This window comes from Odocoileus virginianus, chromosome 3 (assembly GCF_023699985.2).
Source record: "Odocoileus virginianus isolate 20LAN1187 ecotype Illinois chromosome 3, Ovbor_1.2, whole genome shotgun sequence".
NCBI lineage: Eukaryota > Metazoa > Chordata > Mammalia > Artiodactyla > Cervidae > Odocoileus > Odocoileus virginianus.
This window is the reverse complement of record NC_069676.1, coordinates 43,614,928-43,637,609: the sequence shown is the minus strand read 5'-3', so window position 1 is coordinate 43,637,609 and position 22,682 is coordinate 43,614,928. Positions and strand designations below refer to the sequence as shown.

Genomic DNA, 22,682 nt, shown 5'->3' with positions numbered 1-22,682 from the left:
GGTGCCAGATGAGAGTCCTTGCCCACTGGGCTTACGCTGGAGGGACGTGCCTTTGGAGTCACCCAGCTCCTGAGAGGACAGGCCTGGTTCCTGATCACCAAATCCAAAAGGATGTGTGATGACATATTTTTTGGGTGGGGGAGTCTAGAAACTGCTACATAGCCTGATCACACAGCTGCCAACCTGCCTCCTAGGATGTAAACCTGTTTGCAAAAATCAAATCTATTCTCAGTTGATTTCTCGACAGTAAGGAGGATGGGAATTCCCATCTCAAGACTGAATGTCGACAGTTTGTAATAAGTATAGACCCTCTCAAGGTGATCACCATGAGAGATCTGCTGATTTGGATACCCTGCTCTGGTCTGTTTAGAAACCTATGGTTATAGTATTATATTTCCACCTCTTATAGGGTAAGGCCATGCCTACAATTTTTTTTTTCCTGTCATCTTTGGCTCTGTTCTACAAAATAATGAAGACATCCAGGTTTGCATATTCCTAACCTACCAGTCCTTTTGCATTTCCCCATTCCCTGCCCCTCCCCACACCCTGTGTTTCAGACCTTAGTCTTCTCTCTGCTGTCTCCTGTTAGTGACCAGGAAGGACCTCCACACACTTCTAGCAGGCACCTGGCGTCTCTCACAGCAGGTGCTCCATTCTGAAGCTGGCTGTAGGTACTAGGCTAGCCACGGTGAAGTTTTCAGGGTCAGGTCCTGACCTGGGGAGCAAGCAGGGTTCACCCAGGGGACCCTTATGGCCACTCTGCAGACTGGATATGCCCTAGCCCTTGTACCTGACTGCCTCCTGTAGTAAAACCCCAGGGAAAAGAGATGGTTGTTAAAGATACACCGCTCCCTGGTGTTAGCTAGTAAAATGATCATCCTCATCCCAAGTTTTCAGTTTGTTTGCTTTCTGATCTATAACTCAGGTCAGCTGTTGCATATCCCTTTGGTGTTATTCATTATCTGCACTCCATCCCTGCCCCCCTCTCGTAGGTAGGACAGGGAGAGGCCTCCTCTGTCAGCAGTGTGTCCTGTTACACAGATAGTCATTTCAACAAACATCCATCACACTTGGCATTTCTGGCCTGGGAAAGAAAGGATCCGACAAGCCAGGAAGATTAGGGTAGGCCAAGCCTGCAGTTGGCTCTGCCGCTTACCTGGCCTCTCTTCCCACTTTCCTATCCGGAACAGCCAAGTGTGTCCTGTGCTCTCGCAGCTAAAAATAGGGCAGGGAGAGCAGGACAGGGTGGCTCTGTGATGCTCGAGGCCCTCTGAATGGCTGTGTCTCTTGCTTGTTTGCGTGGCCACCCTACCTTAGACTTACACTTCTGGCCCGGACCCAGCTAACTCTTCTTGCTAGAGACTTCATGTTTTTCTGAGGCTCCCAGAACCCCACAGGGCTCACTGTTCTGCAAAGCCTGTCAGCAGATGAAAGCGGGGTCTCGGGGGGACTGGATTTGAATAAGCCAGAGGGGTGCAACTAGAAAAAAATCAAAAACACAAAAGTTGAAACCCCATTGTGCTGGGTACCCGGTGTGTGCAGACTGTATTTAAATGTATGTTCCGTTTTCCAGTTATGTGAGTAATTTATGTTCAAAAATTTAAGAAGCTAAAACTCATAATCTCACTGCCCAGAGATAGCAGCTGGCACTGAATGCCTTTTGTGTGTATGTGTAGATGCATGAAAGAGAGTTAGATTTTGGTCTGTTTTTATTAACGTCTGCTCTTGATGATCACTGTACATGATCATATGAAGCAAATCATGCAGTCATTAAGGTGGAGCTACGTTGGCAGTCCTCCTCAGTCTCCCGGGGAAATAGATAATTCCGTGGTGGATGAACCTTCAAGAAGTGCTTGGAAAAGCAGCAGTTTAGCCCTTGCTGTTTCCCTGGTGACTTGTTGTCAGATAACCAGGCTGTTAGCAGACCCAGGTGAGTCAGACCTCAGGGCGAGGCCAGACGTGGAAAGCAGTGAGGAGTGGGGTGCCCCAGTGCTCTGCTTCTCGGTCCGTGGTGTGGAGGTGGCAGCACAGCTTGAGGACGCGCTTCTCCCAGGGCCTCTTGAATCTGCTGCAGAGGTCAAAAACTGAGTTTGTATCTGGTCCTTCACCCAGTCCTCCTAAGGAGGCCATGAGGCAGTCCAGGAGAGTGTGAGTGTGATCTGGGCCCCCTTTACAAAACAATGGCCCCATGTCCCCTGACCCAGCCCTGTGGGTTAGACCAGAGAAAGGAAAGGTCTCATTGCTTTCTTTTGCAAATATTTTCTCCTGCTCTGTGACTTATCTTATTCTCTCAACACTGTCTGTCACAGAGCAGAAGGTTGTTTTTTTTTTTTTAATTTAAAAATAAAAACTTTCAGTTCTTTCATGCATTGTGCCTTTGGTGTTGTATCTAAAAAGTCATCACTGAACCCAAGATTATCTAGATTTTTCTCCTATGTTATCTTCTAGGAGTTTTATAGTTTTGCATTTTACGCTTAGGTCTGTGACCCCTTTTGTGTTAATTTTTGCAGAGGGTGTTAGGTCTGTGTCTGGATTCAGTTTTTTGCACATGGATGTGCAATTGTTCCACCACCATTTGTTGAAAACCTCTGCTTTCTTGAAGATAAGCTGTGTGGCCTAGTAAACCTCAGTGATCAAGGAGTCTCGCTGTTACTCCCTGATTTCTCTTTGAAGGGTGGTATGCAGCTTTTCATTTCTGTCATTGGGGTCTGCATGTACTTAGATGAGTTCTCATGAGGGGTTCTGTTTTTTCCCAGGCTAGTGGGAAGGCTCAAAGCACTACAAAACTGATTCTGGATGTGAGCAAGGAAAAGTGTGTGACCCAAAATGTGCAGGCCTCTTTCACTTCAGGCCTTCTGTCTGGGTTCACTTTACATACTTCCTTTAGAACTTCATTGACAAAGGTCTTCTGGTGGTAAAGTTTCTCTGATTTTGAACATGTCTTTATATCTTATCCATAAAGTTTTTAGCTGTTATTTCTTCAGTGTCTCTAGTCTCTCCTTATGGAATGCAAATTAACGATTTGTTAGTGTTTTTTCTAAGCTCCATATCTGTTTATCTCATTCATATTTTTCATTTGTCTTTTCAGATTACTTTCTGGATAATTACTTCAGGTCTGTCTTGTAAAACTGTCTCCCACTTTACTAATTCTCTCTTCAGCTGTGTCATATCTGCTATTTAATTCAGTCACTGAATTTTTAATTTGTTTTGTTATTTTTTAGTCTAGAAGTTCTATTTGGTTCCTTTGTGAATATATTTGGTTATTCCTCACGATATCTTGTTTTCTCTTCATTTTCAAATTTTTCTTTATATTTTACACATGGTTCTTATGTATTTATCTGAATAATTCTTTTTTCCCAAGCTTTATTAAGGAATAATTGACAAATATAATTGTATATATTTAAAATGTACAAAGTGATGACTTAATATGAGTGAAATGATTAGCCATTTTATCTGAATAATTTTAGTATCAGAAATTTTTATGAGCCTGTTTTTGCTGGATTTTGAGTTATTGTTCAGAGTGTCTACCTCTCTCCAAGGCTGCAAAGGAATTCCCTCATGCTCTTGCTTAGTACTTTTTATGGTTTAATTTTTTACATTTTTACTTTGACCCATTTTGAATTTGTCCTGATATAGTGTGGGAGAGGAGTCAACTTAATTTTATTTCACATGGTTATCCATTTATCTCAACACAATTGAGTATTCCAGCTTTTCCCCAATGATCTAAGAGGCTGCTTTTATCATACATGAAATTTCTATATATACATAGGGCTATTTCTGGACTTTCTTTTCTGTTTCAATGGTATATTTATCTTGTTATGTATTTTATAAGATGTTTCTCATATCTGGCAGGTTTTTCACTGTTTTTATTTTTATAGAAAGTAATTATTTTCTTTGGGCTTCCCTGGTAACTCAGTTGGTAAAGAATCCACCTGCAATGCAGGAGACCCGGTTCTATTCCTGGGTGGGGAGGATCCCTGGAGAAGGAATAGGCTACCCACTCCAGTATTCTTGGGCTTTCCTGGTGCCTCAGATGGTAAAGAACCCACCTGCAATGCAGGAGACCTGGGTTTGATCCCTGGGTTGGGAAGATCCCCTAGGGAAGGGAACGGCTACCCACTCCAGAATTCTGGCCTGAAGAATTCCATGGACAGAGGAGGCTGGTGGGCTGTGGTCCGTGGGGTCACAGAGAGTCAGACATGACTGAGCGACTAAGCACGCAGCACATTATTTTCTTTAATAAGTAATATATACCAGTGGTAAAAATCGTGTTCCCAAAAGACATAACAGTGAGACATGCATTTCTTCTGCTACTCTTTTGCAAACCCAGTTCTCCTCCCAGGGGACAATCAGTGTTACCAGTTTCTTATATATGCTATATATGTTTCTAAATATATTCCTCCCCCTTTTCATTTTAAAATAAATCTAGAAAATGTAATGCCAAAAAATAATAGGTGCATGTGAAATGCAGAGACTGATGTGTATATGTGTATCTGAGCCAAAATCTGAGGGTGTTTCATCTGCCTCTAACCTGCCCCAGCATCCCTGTTCCATCCCACCCCCCACCCCCGATCCCCCACCCCCGAGCCAACCTCGCGTCCTGACTTGAGACCGTGAAGGGTGGCCTGCCTGGACCCTGGGCCATCCAGGGGCTGCTCTCCCCTGGGATGACAGCTTTGTAGCTCACACTGCAAGCCATGGATCCTAAGTGTTCGTTCTAATCCATGAAACCAGGCCAGTGCCTCGGAGAGTGTCCCTGCACTTCCATACTGCATCCCCGACTGAATGCTGCAGTGCTTGTTCAGTGGTTTAGTAATTCATCTGTAATGACCTATTTGTGAAAGAGTTACCAAGCTCTGACCAGGTACAAGATTCTAAGCTGGGTGCTGGGGGGGTCCGAAGAATCACTGCTGATTTCAACAGATGTGTATTGACTGTGTGACGGGCCAGACATTGCAGAGGACGTATTAGTGACCCCAGGGCTGGGACTGTGCCTTTCTCACCCCTCTCTCATCACTGGGTGCTCTGCTGTTCAGCACTTGGATTTTTGTTGAAGGGGAAGAAGACCAGTTAGGGGAAGGATGAGTTTCTGGAGGGGAGGGGATGGTGCTAATGGCAGATGCTACCAGGAAATTGGTAAGAATGAGAGCTGAGCTAAACCCCTGGAGTTTCTAATGGTGGGTAATTAGGATTAACTTCATGGCATCATGGCCCAGCCCAGTCTGAGGATAGGCCAGTGGCAGCGCAGCCATTGGTGGCAAACAGGAAGGCACTGGGGGTATTTCAAGAGTTGATCTATCACTCCTGCCAGAAAAGGATGTCTCAGCTGTACCTTGCATCGCAGAGGGAGCCAGGAGCTCTGGTTAAAGTAGCAGTATCCCAGGAGGGGTGTTCAAGGTATACATACCCCCGGGTCCCCCTGTGGATGAACATCAAGAATGGCTTTAAAGGAGCTACTAACTTACTGAGAGGAGGAAGTGGGTAAGAATTCCACAAATATCTCTTCTCTCAGTATCTTCCCATTAACATTATCAGCAACTAATAAAACATATTTATAGCCCTCTTACTCTCTTTCCCTGTCTCAAGGCTTCTGTGTCTAGTCAATCCAGAATAAAATACCAGAGAGCAAAAAACCGCTCCTCAGAGCTATAAATAAGTTCTAGCAAGAAGACAGATGCAAAGGGGTACTGACCACAGGCAGCCTCCCTCCACCGCTTGGCCTGTCTCTCCCCACCACCCCTCCAGTTCCGGTTTCCAAGATGATGACACACATTCTCCTTGGGTTTGCCAGGCTCAGCCAGCCTACAGCTCTGACCGGCCTCCACCTTCCCTCCTTCCCTCTCTCTCCCTTCGTCTTCCACCCTACCTTCTTCCTTTTCAGACAAGTGCCCTCCATCTAGTGGCCAGAAAGCATTACGTTGCCTGGCACTTGGGGAGGCCTGTGGGGTCTGCCGGGGGACCTGTAGCGATGGCTACAGGTAGAAGACATGTCTTGGTAGAAGACATTTATGTATGTCCTCCTCAGAGAAGGAGGCTCCATCTCTGCCAGAGCCCACATTTCTTGCCTGCAGTACTGTGAGAACCACGTGGAAATCCAGGGTCTCTGGAAAAGGTTAACTTTCGGTTTCCCTTGCCGCCCGTGTCCTGACTGATGCTGCCTATGGTAATTGGTAACTGAGGTAGTCTGGTTAACAGCTGTCTGTTGGCTCTGTAAATCCGGATGTTGACCGCCAAGTCAGTATCTGCTGTTCACTCAGAAGATGCCAGTCCTTAGCTCCATAGCATTGTTTTCCTTGCCCTTCCGCCTCTGCCCCAGGCCCTGGCAGTCTCCCTCCCAGATTAAAATTGTGGCTTGTCAAGATGTGAGTTTGGGGGCACAGAGGGCAGTGCCTTGAGTGCAGGCAAAGGCAGGGCCGTGTAGGTCATAAAATACCTGCCGTACATGGAGCGTTTCCTGTGTGTCAGGCGTTGGCTAAGTGCTTTACGTCGAGTAACTCACTGAATCCTCAAACCACCTATTTTGCTTAGGAGGAAATTGAGGCTCCGGGAGTTTGAAGTACTTCTCGAAGGTCACTGAGCACAGTAACTCATCTCTAGCAGAGCATTTCTGTATGCTCTCAATGGAGCTGAAATCTTAGCTGTTAAACGGTGAGCGCTGGACTCGGGACCACTTGGTCCACTTTGCCTCTCCTCTGGCTTCAGCGGACGTCTCTGGAAGATGGGATATGCCCCTTCCTCCACGCTGGCTCCTGTCCTCATAGCCTAACTGGGGAGGCAGGCATGGATCCCCAAGAGGGGCAGGCCCTTTGCAATCTCACGAGTGCCAGAGGGCACGTGGTGTAGATGTGCCGGGCGGGAGACAACCCTGTGGCCTGGCCTGGGCAGAGAGGACAGGGGTCCCACATGATGAACCTGGAAGGACAGGAGGAAAGTTGAGGGCTTGTGGGAAAGGAGTGCATGAGCACAAGAGAGGTGATGGTCGTTGGAGTGACGGGTGCTGGGCTCTAGGAAAGGGGCAGTCTGATCAGTGTGGGAGGGGCTGCCTATAACAGCAACAGGACACAGACATCCTTGGGGAGAAGCTTGCAGATGGCCAGAGGTGGTCTGATGGCTGCAGTGAGGAGAGCAGAGGGCAGAGCCCAGTCAGTATGGGGTGGCTATACTGCTTAGTATAGTGCTTATACTCTCAGCTTAGTACTTCTGAGAGCCAGAAGGTTTATTCCTGATGTCCCTTCATTGTCCTGTTAGTGAACGAGAGGTGGAATCCTGAGTGACAGAGCTTAGACAAGTCCTTAGACCAGTGGCCCTCGGCATTGGGAATCCATTTGGACAGATAGAGCTGGGGCAGGTCTATAAAAGGTGACCCCAGGCCCCTTCTAGGGAGCCTCCCCTACTATGACATCCTTATATGGCTCTAAATAGTCATTTATGAAAGAACCTAAAAAGTCTTCATGTGCTCAGGTTTTTTTTTTTTTTTTAATCCCAGAAGCATGATTAAGCAGGCCAGGACAGATGTCAAAGCAGGCACGCAGTTGCCAAGGCCAGTGGGGTGGCATCTAGGATAGTCGCTTCTTCTCATTTATGCTATGTTTTCAGTTTACTTTTTACATTTTGAAAAAATAAATTGCACACAAGATAAGCTCAGTCAGCACCCAAGCAGGTAGAGCAAAATGTCTCCCTCAGACCTGGTTACCAACTCCACTCCCAGGCAGCAAAGCCGTGCCATAGCTCCTAAATGGTGTGTGTAAGCACGGGCGACAGGCATCGCCAGTGACGGGCATGCGCCTGCCCACAGGATGGCAGCCCACCAAAGCCCCGCTCTGCTCCTTGTTTCCACTTCAGAAGTCTGTCTCAGAAATGGCACCAGGGTTCTTTAAATGAGTTTCCTCTTTACATTACACTTCTCACATCTTTTCATTTCAGCAGACATCTCTGATTGTTCACCCCTTTCTGAGATAAATTAAGAACAAATGGCTATGATTTTCCATATCAAACAAACATATATATTAACCATCTCCTTGTAAATGAATTTCAAGTCCTTGAAAGCAATGAGCCATGCAGAGAGGGCCCTGCCCGGCTGTCAGCCAGGCCCCCAGTTAGAGCAGGTTCCTCTGGCCTTCCCCAGACACCTTGGCCTCCCGCCTTCCTCCTGGGGCCTCAACTTGTGCTGCCTCAGCAGCTGGCTCTGCTCCTGCCCCACCACGCCACCCCCTGCAGGGTCAAACAAAAGCCCCAGACCCCATCCCTAGGCAGAGGCTGCCTGTGGGGCCGCCCTGGGTGCTGCATAATATCAAGGCAAGTCTGGCAGCACCAAGGTTAAGCAGGTTCAAGTGCATTTTTCAAACATATGTAAACTGTTAAGTGTAACGGCAAAGGGTAAACTATCAGGGGAGGAAACACCAGGTTTTCCATATTGCGTGTCTCCTCCTCTCAGCTCTCACGTACATCCCATCTATCCACCTAGCCAGACAGCCAGTTATTTTGATAGAGGAAATCGAGGAAAAGAAAGTTTTCTTCGCCTAGAAATCAAGCCTGCTATACTCTATTAAGAGATAAAAGTGTGTGGTTGTGGTGTCAGTATTTGGAGTTTACTTTTACCAAGTGTTCTAGGCATGTGATTTGGTAACTCATTAATCCTCCCAAGACTAGAGGTAACCTCACCCCCTGTTTATAGAATGGGAAACTGAGGCATGGGTGTTGGCAAATCTCACAGCTCAGGGCAGGAGCTGGGATTTGCACCCAGGTTGTCTGACAGCATGCCCCTGCTTAACCACGGTGCTCTGTGGGGCTGTAGCCACCATTGAAGATGGACCCAGGTGGTGAACTCACACAGACCTGCCAGTGATCTGGGGAAGGAAGAGGAAGACTCTCCTGAAAGGCAAGATATCAAGCACCAGACTGGGTTGGTGGGTTAGATGATGGTAATGGCAATATTTGCCAAGAATCATAATCTTTTTCTTAATGTGTATAATGCAAAAATTATTATTTATTTTAAAATGTGTAAAAGAATTAGCTTAGTTTAGAAACTTGATACTAAGCTGCATTTCTTTCTTACTGGGAGACTTTGTGGGGAACGTGGGATACTGGACCACATGCTGCTACCTGGACCCTGAGGAGGGGGGTCTGTCATGTGGGCGTAACATCAATGGCTGAGTTTGTGTGAGACTCAGAATATCTGCAGAAAAGTGATAAAATGGCTCATTGCTGCAAAATACCCTGTCTTCTGCCCAGAACATAACACCCCCAGTTACTGCTGTTGTTTTTATTTTCCCTGTGGAATCATTGGTTCCTTGGCGGCCCCCGGGACAAGCAGAGTGGAGAACTCTGCTGAGGCCCACAGGCGAGAGCCTGGTGCTCCAGGCTGATGGCTCAGTGGGCTTCAGCTCCTGCCACTCATCACCCGAAAAGGTGGATTCTGGGCTGCCGAGGGAATTGGAGGAAACTGGTGCAGTCAGGATGCAGGAAACACTTAGCAGTCAGTCTCCGATTGGGGTTGATTGGGTTAAGGCCTTCCAGAATAGTGTAAAACAGCTCTGAACTCAATGAACTGCTGATGGCAGCCTGATGAATGGAAGGAAATACAATAAACAGATTCCTTGTCATGTTGTTGGCTTCGTAGCAAATATCTTGTGTTCTCCCCGGGATTACGTGAACATTTGCTTTTCTTTGATTTCTGGTTGTTCTTCTCAATATTTCTTTTGTGAGAGGAGACGCTTCAAACAGTTCTGTAGGAGCCCCCGACTCTTTCCTTTGCGAGGGCTGTGTTTAGAGTTTGGCGCAGCCTCTATGCATCACCTGTTAGTTGTTAGGGGTCTAATTCTGCAAACCATGACTTCATCTCCCTGAAGGAAGATAGACACAATGCTTCAGTACAATAGATAGGGCTACATGCACAATGATTGGAGAAGAAGAAAAAGATACTAAGCCTTTGGTCTCTGGGTGAACTTGGAAAGTAGACCTGTCAGAGGCATTCACATTCAGACAGCTGGGCTGTAGCCGAGAAGGCTGCCAAATAATGCTGTTACTCAAGGCTGTGGGGCTCTCATCAAATGGCCCTAAAATGATCACATTCCTCATGGCCAGGGAATGGTGGGCCCAGGGGTGCCTCTGCCTGCCTGCTGCTCGGAGGAGAGAATAAGGTCGCATCACTGGGCCAGGCTGCTGCATGTGATGGAGCCAGTGGCTCACCACTGGCCAGGAGTTGGAGCCAGAGATGCTCAGGTGTTTTACCAATTAGATCTTAAAAAAGATCTTAGGACAGAAAACTGGCACACGAGTTGGCTAGTGTAACTCATTATTAGACCTGACCCCTTTGCGGTGTCTGTCATTAGGGAACTTCGCCACACTGAGAGTCTTCTCAGAGGTGACGCCCTGGGCTCTGAGCCCCAAACCTGTCCCAGTGTTGGTCACTGGTGACAAAGTTGGACTGTCATTGGTCAGGAAGTCTTGGCTTGAGGGGGTGCAGACCCTGGTCAGGGGTCTGTTTCTTTTCCTGCTAACCACTCTTTGCTGATTTCTTACAGATTCCATTTGTTTCGGTTACAGTCTCTGCGCTGTGGCTCCTGAAACTCCCTCTGAGGCAGGATCCAAGCACGGAGCACTGCAAACTGTGGAGAAAAGAATTTTCATCTATAAATGTGGTGCTTGTCTAGTTCTCTTTCTCAGAATCCCTTTCTATCAAAATAGCCAGAGGCAAAAAAAAATTTTAGAGACACACAAAACCATTGGAAATACAAGATTAATCAAGTGCAGGAAACCCTCCCTGGTAGGAAGGCACAAGTTCAATTCAAGTCCAGGTGGAGCTGAAGCTGACTCCAGCCTGGCCCAGGAGGGGCCTGTCCCCGTGGGCAGTGGGTACAGTGGCTGGCACCCAGACATAGCCCTGAGTCTAGGGCTTTCACAGATGTGTCCTTGCTATCATTCGCAAAGCCGAGGATCACTTAACTAGGAAGGAAACTTAATCAGGAAATCTCCTTTAGTGGTGTGTGCCCTGCCCCAATTCCTGAGCACTCAGGGCCCTCTCTCCCGCCCTCCTGCAAACATGCCCTGGAGAGCAGATGGGAGCTGATCCATCTTGTTGAGTTGCTGGCATTTTGCACCTCTCCTCCCCCCCTGCAGCAGGCAGCCCTCTCTTAGCCAGGAAAGCCCTTTACGATTGCTGTTTCTAAAACTGGATTGAGGATGAAAGAGGGGAATATATTACTGAATCCTTGGCAAGGCGCGAGTTTGTGCTCTGGGTTCCTGCTTCTTTCTGGTCTCTTGTCAACTGCCCCAGCCCTCTGCCTGCCGCAGTGCAGGGGTAGGGTGGAGCCGGGAACACACTTCTCATAAGAGGTGTGTCTCTGAGGTGCTCCATCTTGTGTGTCCCTTGAGGAAGGAGTTGCTATGGTAACTATCCATCTGGAAAACATGCAGGAGTAAACAGAAGATAAAGCTCTGGCTCAGCTAGTCAAATTGTGAACCTCTGCCCTTCTTCGTTACCCCATTTGATGCTGCTCCCTCCCTTCCGACAGGGCTGAGGGTCCACTCTTTGAAGATAGGGAGTGGGAGGGTCAACTGTCTTGGTCTTCACTGATCAAAAGTGAGCTAGAGTTTTCTAAAAAGAAAGGAGTTTTCTGGCTCCTTGGTGAAAAGGCAGAGGAATGCATAGAAAGGACACTCCAGCCCAGCTGTTTCCAAGGTGCTCGATGCTCCTCGTCCCACTCCACACACCCTCCCCCCAGCCCCTCCATGTCCATCTTGTCACTCCCAGATGGATCCTGTCTGGCATCCCTGACCCAGGCTCAATTAGCAGTTGTTGTCACTGTTTAGTTGCTCAGTCGTGTCCAGCTCTTTGCAACACTGTGGACTGTAACCCGCCACGCTCCTCTGTTCATGGTTTTCCCAGGCAAGAATACCGGAGTGGGTTCCCGTTTCCTTCTCCAGGGGATCGTCCCAACCCAGGGATTGAACCCATGTCTCCGGCATTGCAGGTGGATTCTTTACCGAGCTACCAGGGAAGCCTTGAATTAGCAGTCAGTGAGCACAATCCTTGAAATTTTGCAAGTGGAGAGACTTGGGCCATTGGAGATTTCCACCATAATGTGAGAGTGTAGGGGTGTGAAATTAGTGGAAGTTCAGGGGATTTCCTGGAGAATTGATCTTATTTCTCAACTGTGGGTGCTACTTAGTGGTAAGTGCACTGCTTCTCTTGCTTGTATTTCGTACTGTCTGCCCCTCACCCAGATACTGGAACACATTGGGAGTTCTGGCGACCCTTCCCCACCCTCCAGGTCTTTGCACTTCATCGTTACCGCCTTCCCCACAGGAAAAAAGCTAAAGTAGTGATGCCAAAAATAAAATGACCACATCCCTCTCCCCCCTACCCCCACCAACGGCCACTGTGCCTTCTCTTGGGGAGAGCCTGCACCAGTACTCTGGGCAGGAAGAGGAAACAGGCCACCTCCACTTTCCCGAGAAACCGTAATTTCAAACGATCTTCTTACCACAGGGATGGGCTTAGGGCACTACTGTGGGTTTCTGTTTTTTTCTCTCTCTGTCTCTTTTTTAATGAGGGCCTTAGCACATTATGGGGACAAAGTTGTAATCCCCTAGCCTCCTTCTGTATATTCCTGCTGTAGATAGTGATGGCCCCATGTTTCCTGTGGCCTCAAAAGTGGAGAAAGGCTGGGGAGGTGAGGGGGTGGTAGAGATCAGGAAGCCAGCCAAGTGGGCTACAGCCTAGTGGTGCCAGCAGCCCCTCTCCAGCCTTCCTGCCACATGGGCTGGCTGTGGCTGGCTCTCCTTCCTGTGCCCTGACTCTCAGGGTCTGGGCTCCTGCTTGGCTTCCTCCAGGCGGTGAATTGGACAATAGTGTTGCAGGTATACTGCCTCTTCCATGAACGGGGCAGAGTGGAGGCCAAGCTGGGCTCATTTCTGCAGCTGGACATCAGGTCACTTAGGCATCCCAAGCACTCTTTCTTGCTTGGCCATGATAGGGTCATCTCCTCTGGGCTTCAGCACACACAGCCAACCATCAGTTACAGAGAAGCTTCAGTAAAATTGACAGGGGATCCTCATACTCAGACTGTTTGGGGAACAGTCCTGTTGAAGCTAATGGATGAGGGTGGGAGATGTATTGATTATATCCCCTTCCTCCCTGGGCCTCACTCTAGTGACTTGCATGTGTACCTTTCAAGAACATGCACATAAGGATCCCTGTGACCTGGGAGCATCAAGCAGGCAGAGCCTTGGGTGCCTCTGGTGTCCACTTATCATCAGTGCAGCGATTATTGAATTCCTGCCTTGGATTGAGGGGGAACCCTCCTGATCCAGCTATGGGTAGCCAAGCAGCTGTTCAGTTTGACACACAGACTCATTTTTGCATTGGGTTCAGCTCTAACAGTGGTTTAACATTGTAAACCACATAGGTTTAGCCACTAAGTTGTGTTCGACTCTTGTGACCCCATGGACTGTAGCCCACTAGGCTCCTCTGTCCATGGGATTCTCCAGGCAAGAATACCAGAGTAGGTTGCCATTTCCTTCTCCAGGGTAAACCATGTAATATTGTAAATTTTAAATATGTGATTTTAATGTAGCTAAATTTTTTCCCTGCAGTTATTTTATAATGATGCCAAGTTTTAACTTTGCTGGATAAGTCTAGTGTTTACAACATAACTTTGAATATTATAAATCCTTTAGTACTAGGAAGAGGCCAGACTTCAGTTGAGCCCAGAAGGGTGGGCTAGATGGATGTTGCAGGCAGGGCTGTGGTGTGGACAGAATTGCAGAAGTGGGGATGTAAGATACATTTGGCGACAGTCTGCATTTCTCATTAAGAAAATGAGACAAAAGTAATGAGGTTGACAGTTAACAAAGAGAACTAGGCCACCAAGGAGGGAAAAAAATCTCTTACTGAAGGGCATTTCCTCATTTCTCCCATCTTTGGTGCTTTTGGAGACCTGTCATCTTGTCTGCTTAGACCTTGTCCCAAAAGATTGGTCAGCAATCTCTAACCTAGCGCCAACTATAGGTCAGGCTCATCTCCTTCTGGGTTCTTAATTATTTTGTGGAAAATCTCAAATATACAGAATGTTGAGAGAGGAACTCTGACGTCTTACTCTCTCATGTCACAGTTGGATTTAACAACTGTTAACATTTCACCACATTTGTTTTCCTCTGTAGACTTTTTTTCAGAATTATTTGAGTAAATTGCAGACACCAGGGCCCTTCACCCCTAAATACTTCAGCATGTATCTCCTAAGGACAAGATGCTCCCTTCAGAGTGGTAATACTGTTACCACACCCAAGAAAATCAGTAATTCCTTTGTGTCTACTATCCAGCCTACATTCAAATCTCCTCAGTTGGCTCCAGAATGACTTTGTAACTTTTTTTGTAATCAGGATCCCATTGAGTATTGACACTTTGTATCTGGCTGTTGTGTCTGTGTAGCCTCTTTTAATCTACTACATCCCACCTCTTTTCTTTTATGTTTTTATGATGTTGACTTTGTAAAGGGTGCAGTCATATCCTTCTAGTTTTGAATCTGAGTGTGCAGGCGTTCAACATTGATTCTGTTGCATTGATTCTGTTAACAGAAATGTACTGAGTAACATGCCACCTCCTCCTGACGTCCCAGAAAGCCCTGCATAACTCCTAGCTCAGGGGCCCCACTGCTGGCCCCGTGGGGTTGATGCTGATGGTATGTGGCATGCTGACTGTGAGCAGCCTTGTTCTGGGAAGAGAGTTCAAATCTGAGCTCTACCACTTACTCCTCACTGAGGGCCTTTAGCTGGTAGTCCTTTCTCCTCTCTAAACCTCAGTTTTGCATACCCACAGCAAAGGGGTTGGACCAGGGGTCTCCCTTATCCCCCTCAGCTTTGCTTCTCAACACCTCTGTGACTTGCCACCAAGTGTTTCCAGGCAGACCGCCTGCAGCTTCGTGGCTCAGGGTAGGGTCGGGACACTGCTGCCTGCTCCCCTTCCCGACACCAAGAACAGGGGATTCGGGAGGGTGCACACAGTTCTCTGATGCTATAATGTGACCACATGCCCTTCCTCTCCTCTCCCCAAAGCGGAGATTCTGGAGCTGGCTGGCAACGCGGCAAGAGACAACAAGAAGGGCAGGGTCACGCCCCGGCACATCCTGCTGGCTGTGGCCAACGATGAAGAGCTGAATCAGGTATGGGGCTCCCCTCTGCCTCCCCCACCCAGACACCCCAGCAGGCAGTCTTGCGGGCCGAAGAGCTGTATATCCGGAGGGAGGGTGGTGTTTGGCTGGCTGTCGAGGGTGTGGACTGCTTGTGACTTATTAGCCACTGCCCTGCCCTCCCCCCACCACCCATGGCAATTTGTCCCCAAGACTTTATTGGTTGGGGGTGGGGAAAATGAAGAAAGATATTTGACTCTCCTGGAAGAAAGATGGTTTGGAAACTCCACCCAAGTGAAGGAGTCTGAAGGCCTGCTCCCTGTGTAGTGAGCCAGGGTCCTGTTAGCATCCTTGTAGATGCCATAGAGAGAGTTCTGCCAACCAAGAGCAGGAGCATGGGTGGGGAGGATTGACTTCTTGAAGGTCATGGAAGGGGTGGTCTGGCTCACCATCTGCTCATTTGGTTTTCCTGCAAGCTGCTAAAAGGAGTCACCATAGCCAGCGGGGGTGTGTTACCAAACATCCATCCAGAGTTGCTAGCGAAGAAACGAGGATCCAAAGGGAAGTTGGAAGCCATCATCACGCCACCCCCAGCCAAAAAGGCCAAGTCTCCATCCCAGAAGAAGCCTGTGTCTAAGAAAACAGGGGGCAAGAAAGGGGCCCGGAAATCCAAGGTGAGTTTGTGATTTGGCAGGAATGTGTGAGGTGTGGGTCCAGGTGGGTGGGGTCACAAGGGTGCCCCCTCCTGGTGAGGGCTCATTCCCCTCTTGGGGTGGGGGCCTATGGAAGCAAATGGAGCTGACAACAGCTAGTCCAGCTCAAGTGGACAGAGTCTGGATGCAGGTGGGAAACTAGATTTCCCTAGGCAGAGGTGATGTGGGGAGGTGCTGGGGCAGATAGCCCCAGGCTGGAAGGGGCGGTGCCTGCCCTTCGAGGAGATACTCAGGCCTCTGAGTGCAGGAGCTTCCCTGTGCGAGCAGCGGTCACGTCCTGCCCAGAGGTGCCGGCTGCAATGCTCGCCGTTGATGTGCTCAGAATTGTCGTCCTGTTGCCATGGCTTCGTGTCCTCTCCCACGCCTGTTGTGGCAGGAATGGTTCAGTTAGCTCTTTGAAATGATTGCCTCGTTAAGGAGGAAAGTGGATGTGTTGTCTGGGCGCCTCCTGCCAGACCCGGTTTGAACTGAGACTAGGCCATCGGTGCTGATCTTGTGGGGAGTGAAACCTTCTCGTGAGTGTGACCTAATGGAGTAGGGTGAGCCAACTGATCCCAAGCCAGGATCTGGCTCGTCCTCCCTTGGGAGGTTCATGCATATAAGTGGTTGTACTCACCTGTCTGAGACTCCAGGGTAACTGGGACACATGTTCTCTGTTCCTCCTTGCTGGGCCCTGCCTCTCAGCTGTTGTCACAGACTCCAGGACCAGCAGGCTAGAACCAGTGCTGCTCTGTGTTTAGTAAAATGGAATCTGAAGGCTGCCCTGCCCTGCCCTGCCCTGCCCTCTCAGGAGTCATCCTTCCGGCCCCCAGCCAGACTAAGAGGAGATTCTTTGTGGCAGAAGGTGGCTTTCCTATTTTGTAAGTCATGTCCCCTTGGAAATGTCGTGAGGGGTCTAATGCAGTGTCAGTGTCAGGACATTTTTACCAGAGCCCTCACCGGAGTGAGATGGTGAGACACCTTCCCTGGACAGGTCCAGGAGCCCTGACCCAGAGCCACACACCAGCCCACCCTCCCAGAATGTCCCCTCCTCCAAGCCTGTCCAAAGATCAGGCAGGCCTTCATCAAATGGAGGGGGCACCTTCTGAGACCTCTAACCTCCCACCCACACTGTTCATGGACTCTTTAGTTAAGGTATTAAGAGGCTATATTTTTTGTTCACCCTTCTGTATGTAGACAATCACTTCCCTCATTCCCTCAGTTCAGTTACTCAGTCATGTCTGACTCTTTGCAACCCTATGGACTGCAGAATGCCAGGCTTCCCTGTCCATCACCAACTCCTGGAGCTTGCTCAAACTCATGTCCATTGAGTCGGTGATGCCATCTCATCCTCTGCCATCCCCTTCTGCCTTCAGTCTTCAAACACTTCCCTGAAAACTACAAAATCTAAATTCTTCTTGCCCACAGAGCCTCCCACCCCACCCCACCCCACCCACCAGGCTCAGAATCATTCCCACCTCTTTGAGAGAGAAACCTAATACTGGAGAGTGTCCTTTAAGTTATTTCCAGACACTGCACTCCACCTAGCTCACAAGTCCTGGAGGAGGTCGGGGCAGGCAGGGGATTTCACAGAATGCTGTTACTCATTCCTGCTAACCATAAAATTAGCAGATTGAACTGTGTCTTTTTTCCCTTACAACATTTGCATTTGTGGGGAGAGGCAGGACAGGGCAAGCGAGGAAAGTGCCCATGCATCCCTCTTTAAATGTTAAAAAAGAAAACGGAGATGCCAAGTCCATCATCTCTTGATTGTGGGCCTGAGGAAGCTGGCTGCCCACAGAGCAGGGGCCAGTAGGGGCAGAACTGCATCCCTCCACATAGCCTTCCTGCACCGTGGCCAGAGTGTGGCCTTGCTCACGCCGGCCACTGCTTCTTGATGTTTGAGCACCTCTTCAACTCTAGTGTGTCTGGCAATCCTGGGTTGAACCTCACTCCCTATCACCCCCAGTCTTCTGCCATAGTTTTTGCCCCATGACTTTATGAACTTCACAACTTACCAAACATTAGGAATGCTTTTTCTTTCTTTCTGGACTCGAAATACAGAGGGCATGTGTGTGTGTATGTCTTTAGCTTCTAGTAGCTATATTTGGAACTCGGTGTTTCTAATAACCGAATGCCAGTACTCACTTGAACACTCAACTCCTCCCTTGATTACAAAAGCAGGAAGTCTGTTCTGGTGGTCTGTTTTTCTTCCACACAATAAAACACATTGTCTGCTTACTGTACCAGTATTTGGCTAACATTAAACCCTGGGGGAAGCTGAAATTGGAACCGTGAACAGCTAATTTTCAAAACATTTGTTTAATGTAAATTGTGGTGTCAGCTCCCAGAAACAGCAGAGAACCCTGCATCTCCAGGTTTAAGTGGAATGTTCTGAAAATAACCTTTCCAGAGACATGCAGAAAAAGCCTTAGTAACATGCTAAAGCACTTGTAGTGAAAGGGAGTTGGTATTTTTCAAGTGTCAACACTTGAATTCCAAATCATAATTTTTCCCCCAATTCTGTGTAATTGGAAGGTTTTGAAAGTCTACAGTTGTGACAGCTGAGTCAGCTATAGTGGAAACTGTTGGAGAAGGCGACACAGCCCACCGGGTGCTGGGTGTCCGGGGTCCTTGCAAGTGCCTTGGGGTTTCTCCTTCTAATTGGGTAGCCTCAGGTGACTCTGTGCCTCAGTTTACCCCCACCTCTGTGAAACAATGGGTTCCATTACAGCCCTGCAGTTTAGTGACTTTAATGAATATTTGTATGGGTAGTGTGTGTGAGTTTGGATGGTATGAAAGAGTATGTGGTAATAAAATCTCACTCACACCACAGTCCTCCCACTTCTCCCCAGAGCAGAGTTTTCATGCACCCTTTGAGAAAGTCTAAGCACATGAAAGCATACAGATATTTAAAGCCTTCCCCATCCTACTAGCTTTAAATATATATATACATACACACAAATATATATATATACATACAGATACACCTATACATATATACATATATATATAATTATATGAATCTTATTCCCCAAAGATTTGGCAGTGTGGCTTCAGTGGTTATTGGTGCCAGCTTTGTATTCCAGTTCTGATAGTTCCTGTGGCTGTGTGACTTTGGAAAGTTTATTTCTCTAGCGTCTCAGTTTCTTCATCTGTAAACTGGAGGTATGTCGCAGGGTGGCTGGGAAGCTTAAAAGAGAATCCATGTGGAATGCGTGCAGCAGTGTCTGGCACACGTCAGCTGTTGCTCTTACTACCTTGGCAGCTCTTGTTCATCTTGGCGTGTGAGCTGCTTTAGTATCTCATGGTGTGACCTCAGTTACTGATACTGTAGACAGAACCAGTGTACCCAGTCCTCTGGATTGTTCCTTGTGTCCATTCTGAGAAACCGTGCCATAGTGACCGTCACTGTGCCTGGGTCTCTGTGTGCGACTGCATCTGTAGGAGAAAGTCCTCCAAGTGGACTTGCTGAAGGAGACAGTGTGTTTTTAACCTTGATGGCTGTTACTCGCATATACAGCATATTATCCCATTAAGAGAGTTTGAAAGCGGCCTTATTGTTCTCACGTTTGACACTTGAGTTGTTGAAGGAAGACGCATAACGTGCGACCGTGTTTGCTCGTCAGCGCGTGCTTGTCCCTCCTCTCGGTGGTGAGGGTGCAGCGCCTCGGCGCTCGGTGAGGGAGGCAGAGTCACTGCAGCAGCGGGGTGGGGGGCGGCTGGTTCTCTGACCGTGGTGAAGTGGGGTGACGGTAGGGCAGCGTCGCCTTGCTTAGGTGGTCAGGGGAGGCAGCACGTGCAGGAGGAGGTGTCAGGCATTCCCGCGACAGAGAAGAGAGCTCCTGGCAAGGATGGGAGCACACCAGACTCCTCCCAGAGAGGAGGGGACAGGCCTTCAGGTGGGGTCCCCAGCACGTCATAGAAACCTGGGCCCTTTCTCAAAGTAAAAGACTGAAGATTCAAAGGAAACTATCCATGCCTAAATCTTCTAGGTTGAGCCCCCTTGTCAGAAGACTCACCAGGATTCACAGGATAATCTCTAGGGCATCGCCAAGAAGATAATTTTTGCCAAAAATTCTGATAAAAAGTTATCTCACCTCAGATTTTTCAAATATATATCCATGCTGCTGCCTCAACTGAACTCCACCCTCATGTGTGAATCACTCTCCTTGATCAAGAAAATATACTTGCTCCTTTTTGCCTGGCGAAAAGCCCAAGATGATTTTGGGAGAGTGCCTCTTTCTTTTTTGAGAAATATTTTAAACTGCAAATGAGGGATGAATGTTCTGGTAAGGGATGCCAAAGAACGGGATGGGTTCTTTTGAGAAGCTGCCATCCTTGCAAAATTTTGCTGACTTTTTAATGAAATTTCCAGAGATTCAAACATCAGAGCAGATGAGACTTGGCCAAGGTAATCTTGGGTTGATAATTTCACACAAGTCTTTTGGGACTACTCACATCTACAGATTCTTAAGTGCACCTCCTGCTGACTCTGACCTTACAGGTTTTTCTGCTGCTGAAAACAAGGTTGGGTGTGTGCACAATACATGGAGCATTTGGATTTGTAAAACAGTATGAATTTCCAAACTGTCAATCACTGTGGAGATTGACAAAGTATTGCTTGCTCTCTTTTGTCCCCCTTGGGCCAGGATATGAAAAGAACTTGCCACATACTATCACCATTTCCTGTAAGAAAGGGCATCTTAATACCAAAAAGTGAGAAAGAGACATAATCTCAGACTGCAGACCTTAGGAAAACTTACGGCACACTTACTATGACTGGCATGTAGTGACGTCTCCTGAGGCAGCTGTGCAGACCTGAAGCACCCTTGAAGCATGGGCTGAAAACCTTGCAAGGAAGAGGCAGGTGTTGGTTTCCAGGTGGATAGACTGTGAGAACTGGGAAGGAATGGCCTATCTTGCACACCATTTGCCTCTTTTTTGGCCTTGGCCACTCGTTTAGTCAGTTCTTCTGCCTTTACTGATGAGGAAGTCAAATCTTAGGGAAGGTGAACTGTTTACCTAAGGCTTCTCAGCCAGTAGATCAGGACTGAAATGAAGGACTTGAAGGTTCAAACATAGTGTCACTGTGTGTCCTGTGACTGTGGACCTCTTCTCCAGGCACAAACCCCCAGGCCTGATGGTGGAGGGCTGCAAAGCTGTGCACTGCAGGGTGAGTGGGGCAACAGCTTAAAAAAATTGTTTAATACCACATTCTGGCCTCTTGTTAAGTTTGTGTGTACATTCATGATATATATTCTTTTTATAATTTCTGCCTCTTCTACAGCATTCTTTTTCTTGTATTGAATTACCATTGACATAAAGCACTGATACATGTAAGGTATACAGCATGCTTTGACTTACATATATCGTAAAATGCTTACCATAATTTTGTTGCTCAGTTGTGTCTGATTCTTTGTGACCCTGTGGACTGCAGTACGCCAAGCTTCCCTGTCCTGCACCATCTCCTGGAGTTTACTTAAACTCATGTCCCTTGCATCGGTAATGCCATCCAACCCCCTCATCTTCTGTCATCCCCTCTCCTCCTGCCTTTAATCTTTCCCAGCATCAGGGTCTTTTCCAATGAGTTGGCGCTTCCCATCAGGTGGCCAAAGTATTAGAGCTTCAGTTTTCAGCATCAATCCTTCCTGTGAATATTCAGCATTGATTTCCTATAAGATTGACTGGTTTGATCTCCTTGCAGTCAGTCCACGGGACTCTCAAGGGTCTTCTCCAACACCACAGTTCAAAAGCATCAATTCTTCAGTGCTCAGCCTTCTTTTTGTTCCAACTCTCACATCTGTACATGACTATTGGAACAACCATAGCTTTGTCTGTACAGACCTTTGTCAGCAAAGTAATGTCTCTGCTTTTAATACACTGTCTAGGTTTGTCATAACTGTTCTTCCAAGGAGCAAATATCTTTTAAATTCATGGCTGCAGTCACCGTCTGCAGTGATTTTGGAGCCCCCCAAAATAAAGTCTGTCACTGTTTCCATTGTTTCCCCATCTCTTTGCCATGAAATGATGGAACTGGATGCCATGATCTTAGTTTTTTGAATGTTGAATTTTAAGCCAGCTTTTTTACTCTCCTCTTTTACTTTCATCAAGATGCTCTTTAGTTCTCTTCGCTTTCTGCCATAAGGGTGGTGTCATCTGCATATCTGAGGTTATTGATATCTTTCCCGGCAATCTTGATCCCACCTTGTGCTTCATCCAGCCTGACATTTTGCATGATGTACTCTGTATGTAAGTTAAATAAGCAGGGTGACAATATACAGCCTTGACATACTCCTTTCCCAATTTGGAACCAATCTGTTGTTCCGTGTCCAGTTCTGTTGCTTCTGGACCTGCATACAGGTTTCACAGGAAGCACATAAGGTGGTCTTGTATTTCTGTCTCTTTAAGAATTTTCTACAGTTAGTTGTGATCCACACAGTCAAAGGGTTCAGCATAGTCAACAAAACAGAAGTAGATGTTTTCCTGGAATTCTTTGCTTTTTCTGCGATCCATTGGATGTTGGCAATTTGGTCTCTGGTTCCTCTGCCTTTTTCTACATCCAGCTTGTATATCTGGAAGTTCTCGGTTCACGTATTGTTGAAGCCTAGCTTGAAGGATTTTGAGCATCACCTTGCTGGCATGTGAGATGAGTGCAATTGTGTGCTCTTGAAAATTCCTTGGCATTGCCCTTCTTTGGGATTGGAATGAAAACTGACCTTTCCAGTCCTGTGGACACTGCTGAGTTTTCCAAATTTTCTGGCATATTGAGTGCAGCACTTTCAAAGCATCATCTTTTAGGATTTGAAATGGCTCAACTGGAATTCCATCACCTCCACTAGCTTTGTTCATAGTGATGCTT

The 22,682-nt window shown here is 47.5% G+C and overlaps 1 protein-coding gene across 7 annotated transcripts in view; it reads left to right on the top strand.

The window, feature by feature from the left end:
• MACROH2A1 (macroH2A.1 histone) overlaps positions 1-22,682 on the top strand; it is an 82,677-nt gene that overhangs the window by 16,667 nt on the left and 43,328 nt on the right. For all 7 annotated transcript variants that reach the window (XR_011486851.1, XM_020908003.2, XM_020908005.2 and 4 more), the window contains exons 3-4: positions 15,055-15,161; positions 15,605-15,802. Coding sequence is in view for 6 of the 7 variants with exons in the window: in XM_020908003.2 (XP_020763662.1) it covers positions 15,055-15,161; positions 15,605-15,802 (305 nt within the window). In the remaining variant the exon portion in view is untranslated. The remainder of the gene's footprint in view (positions 1-15,054; positions 15,162-15,604; positions 15,803-22,682) is intronic.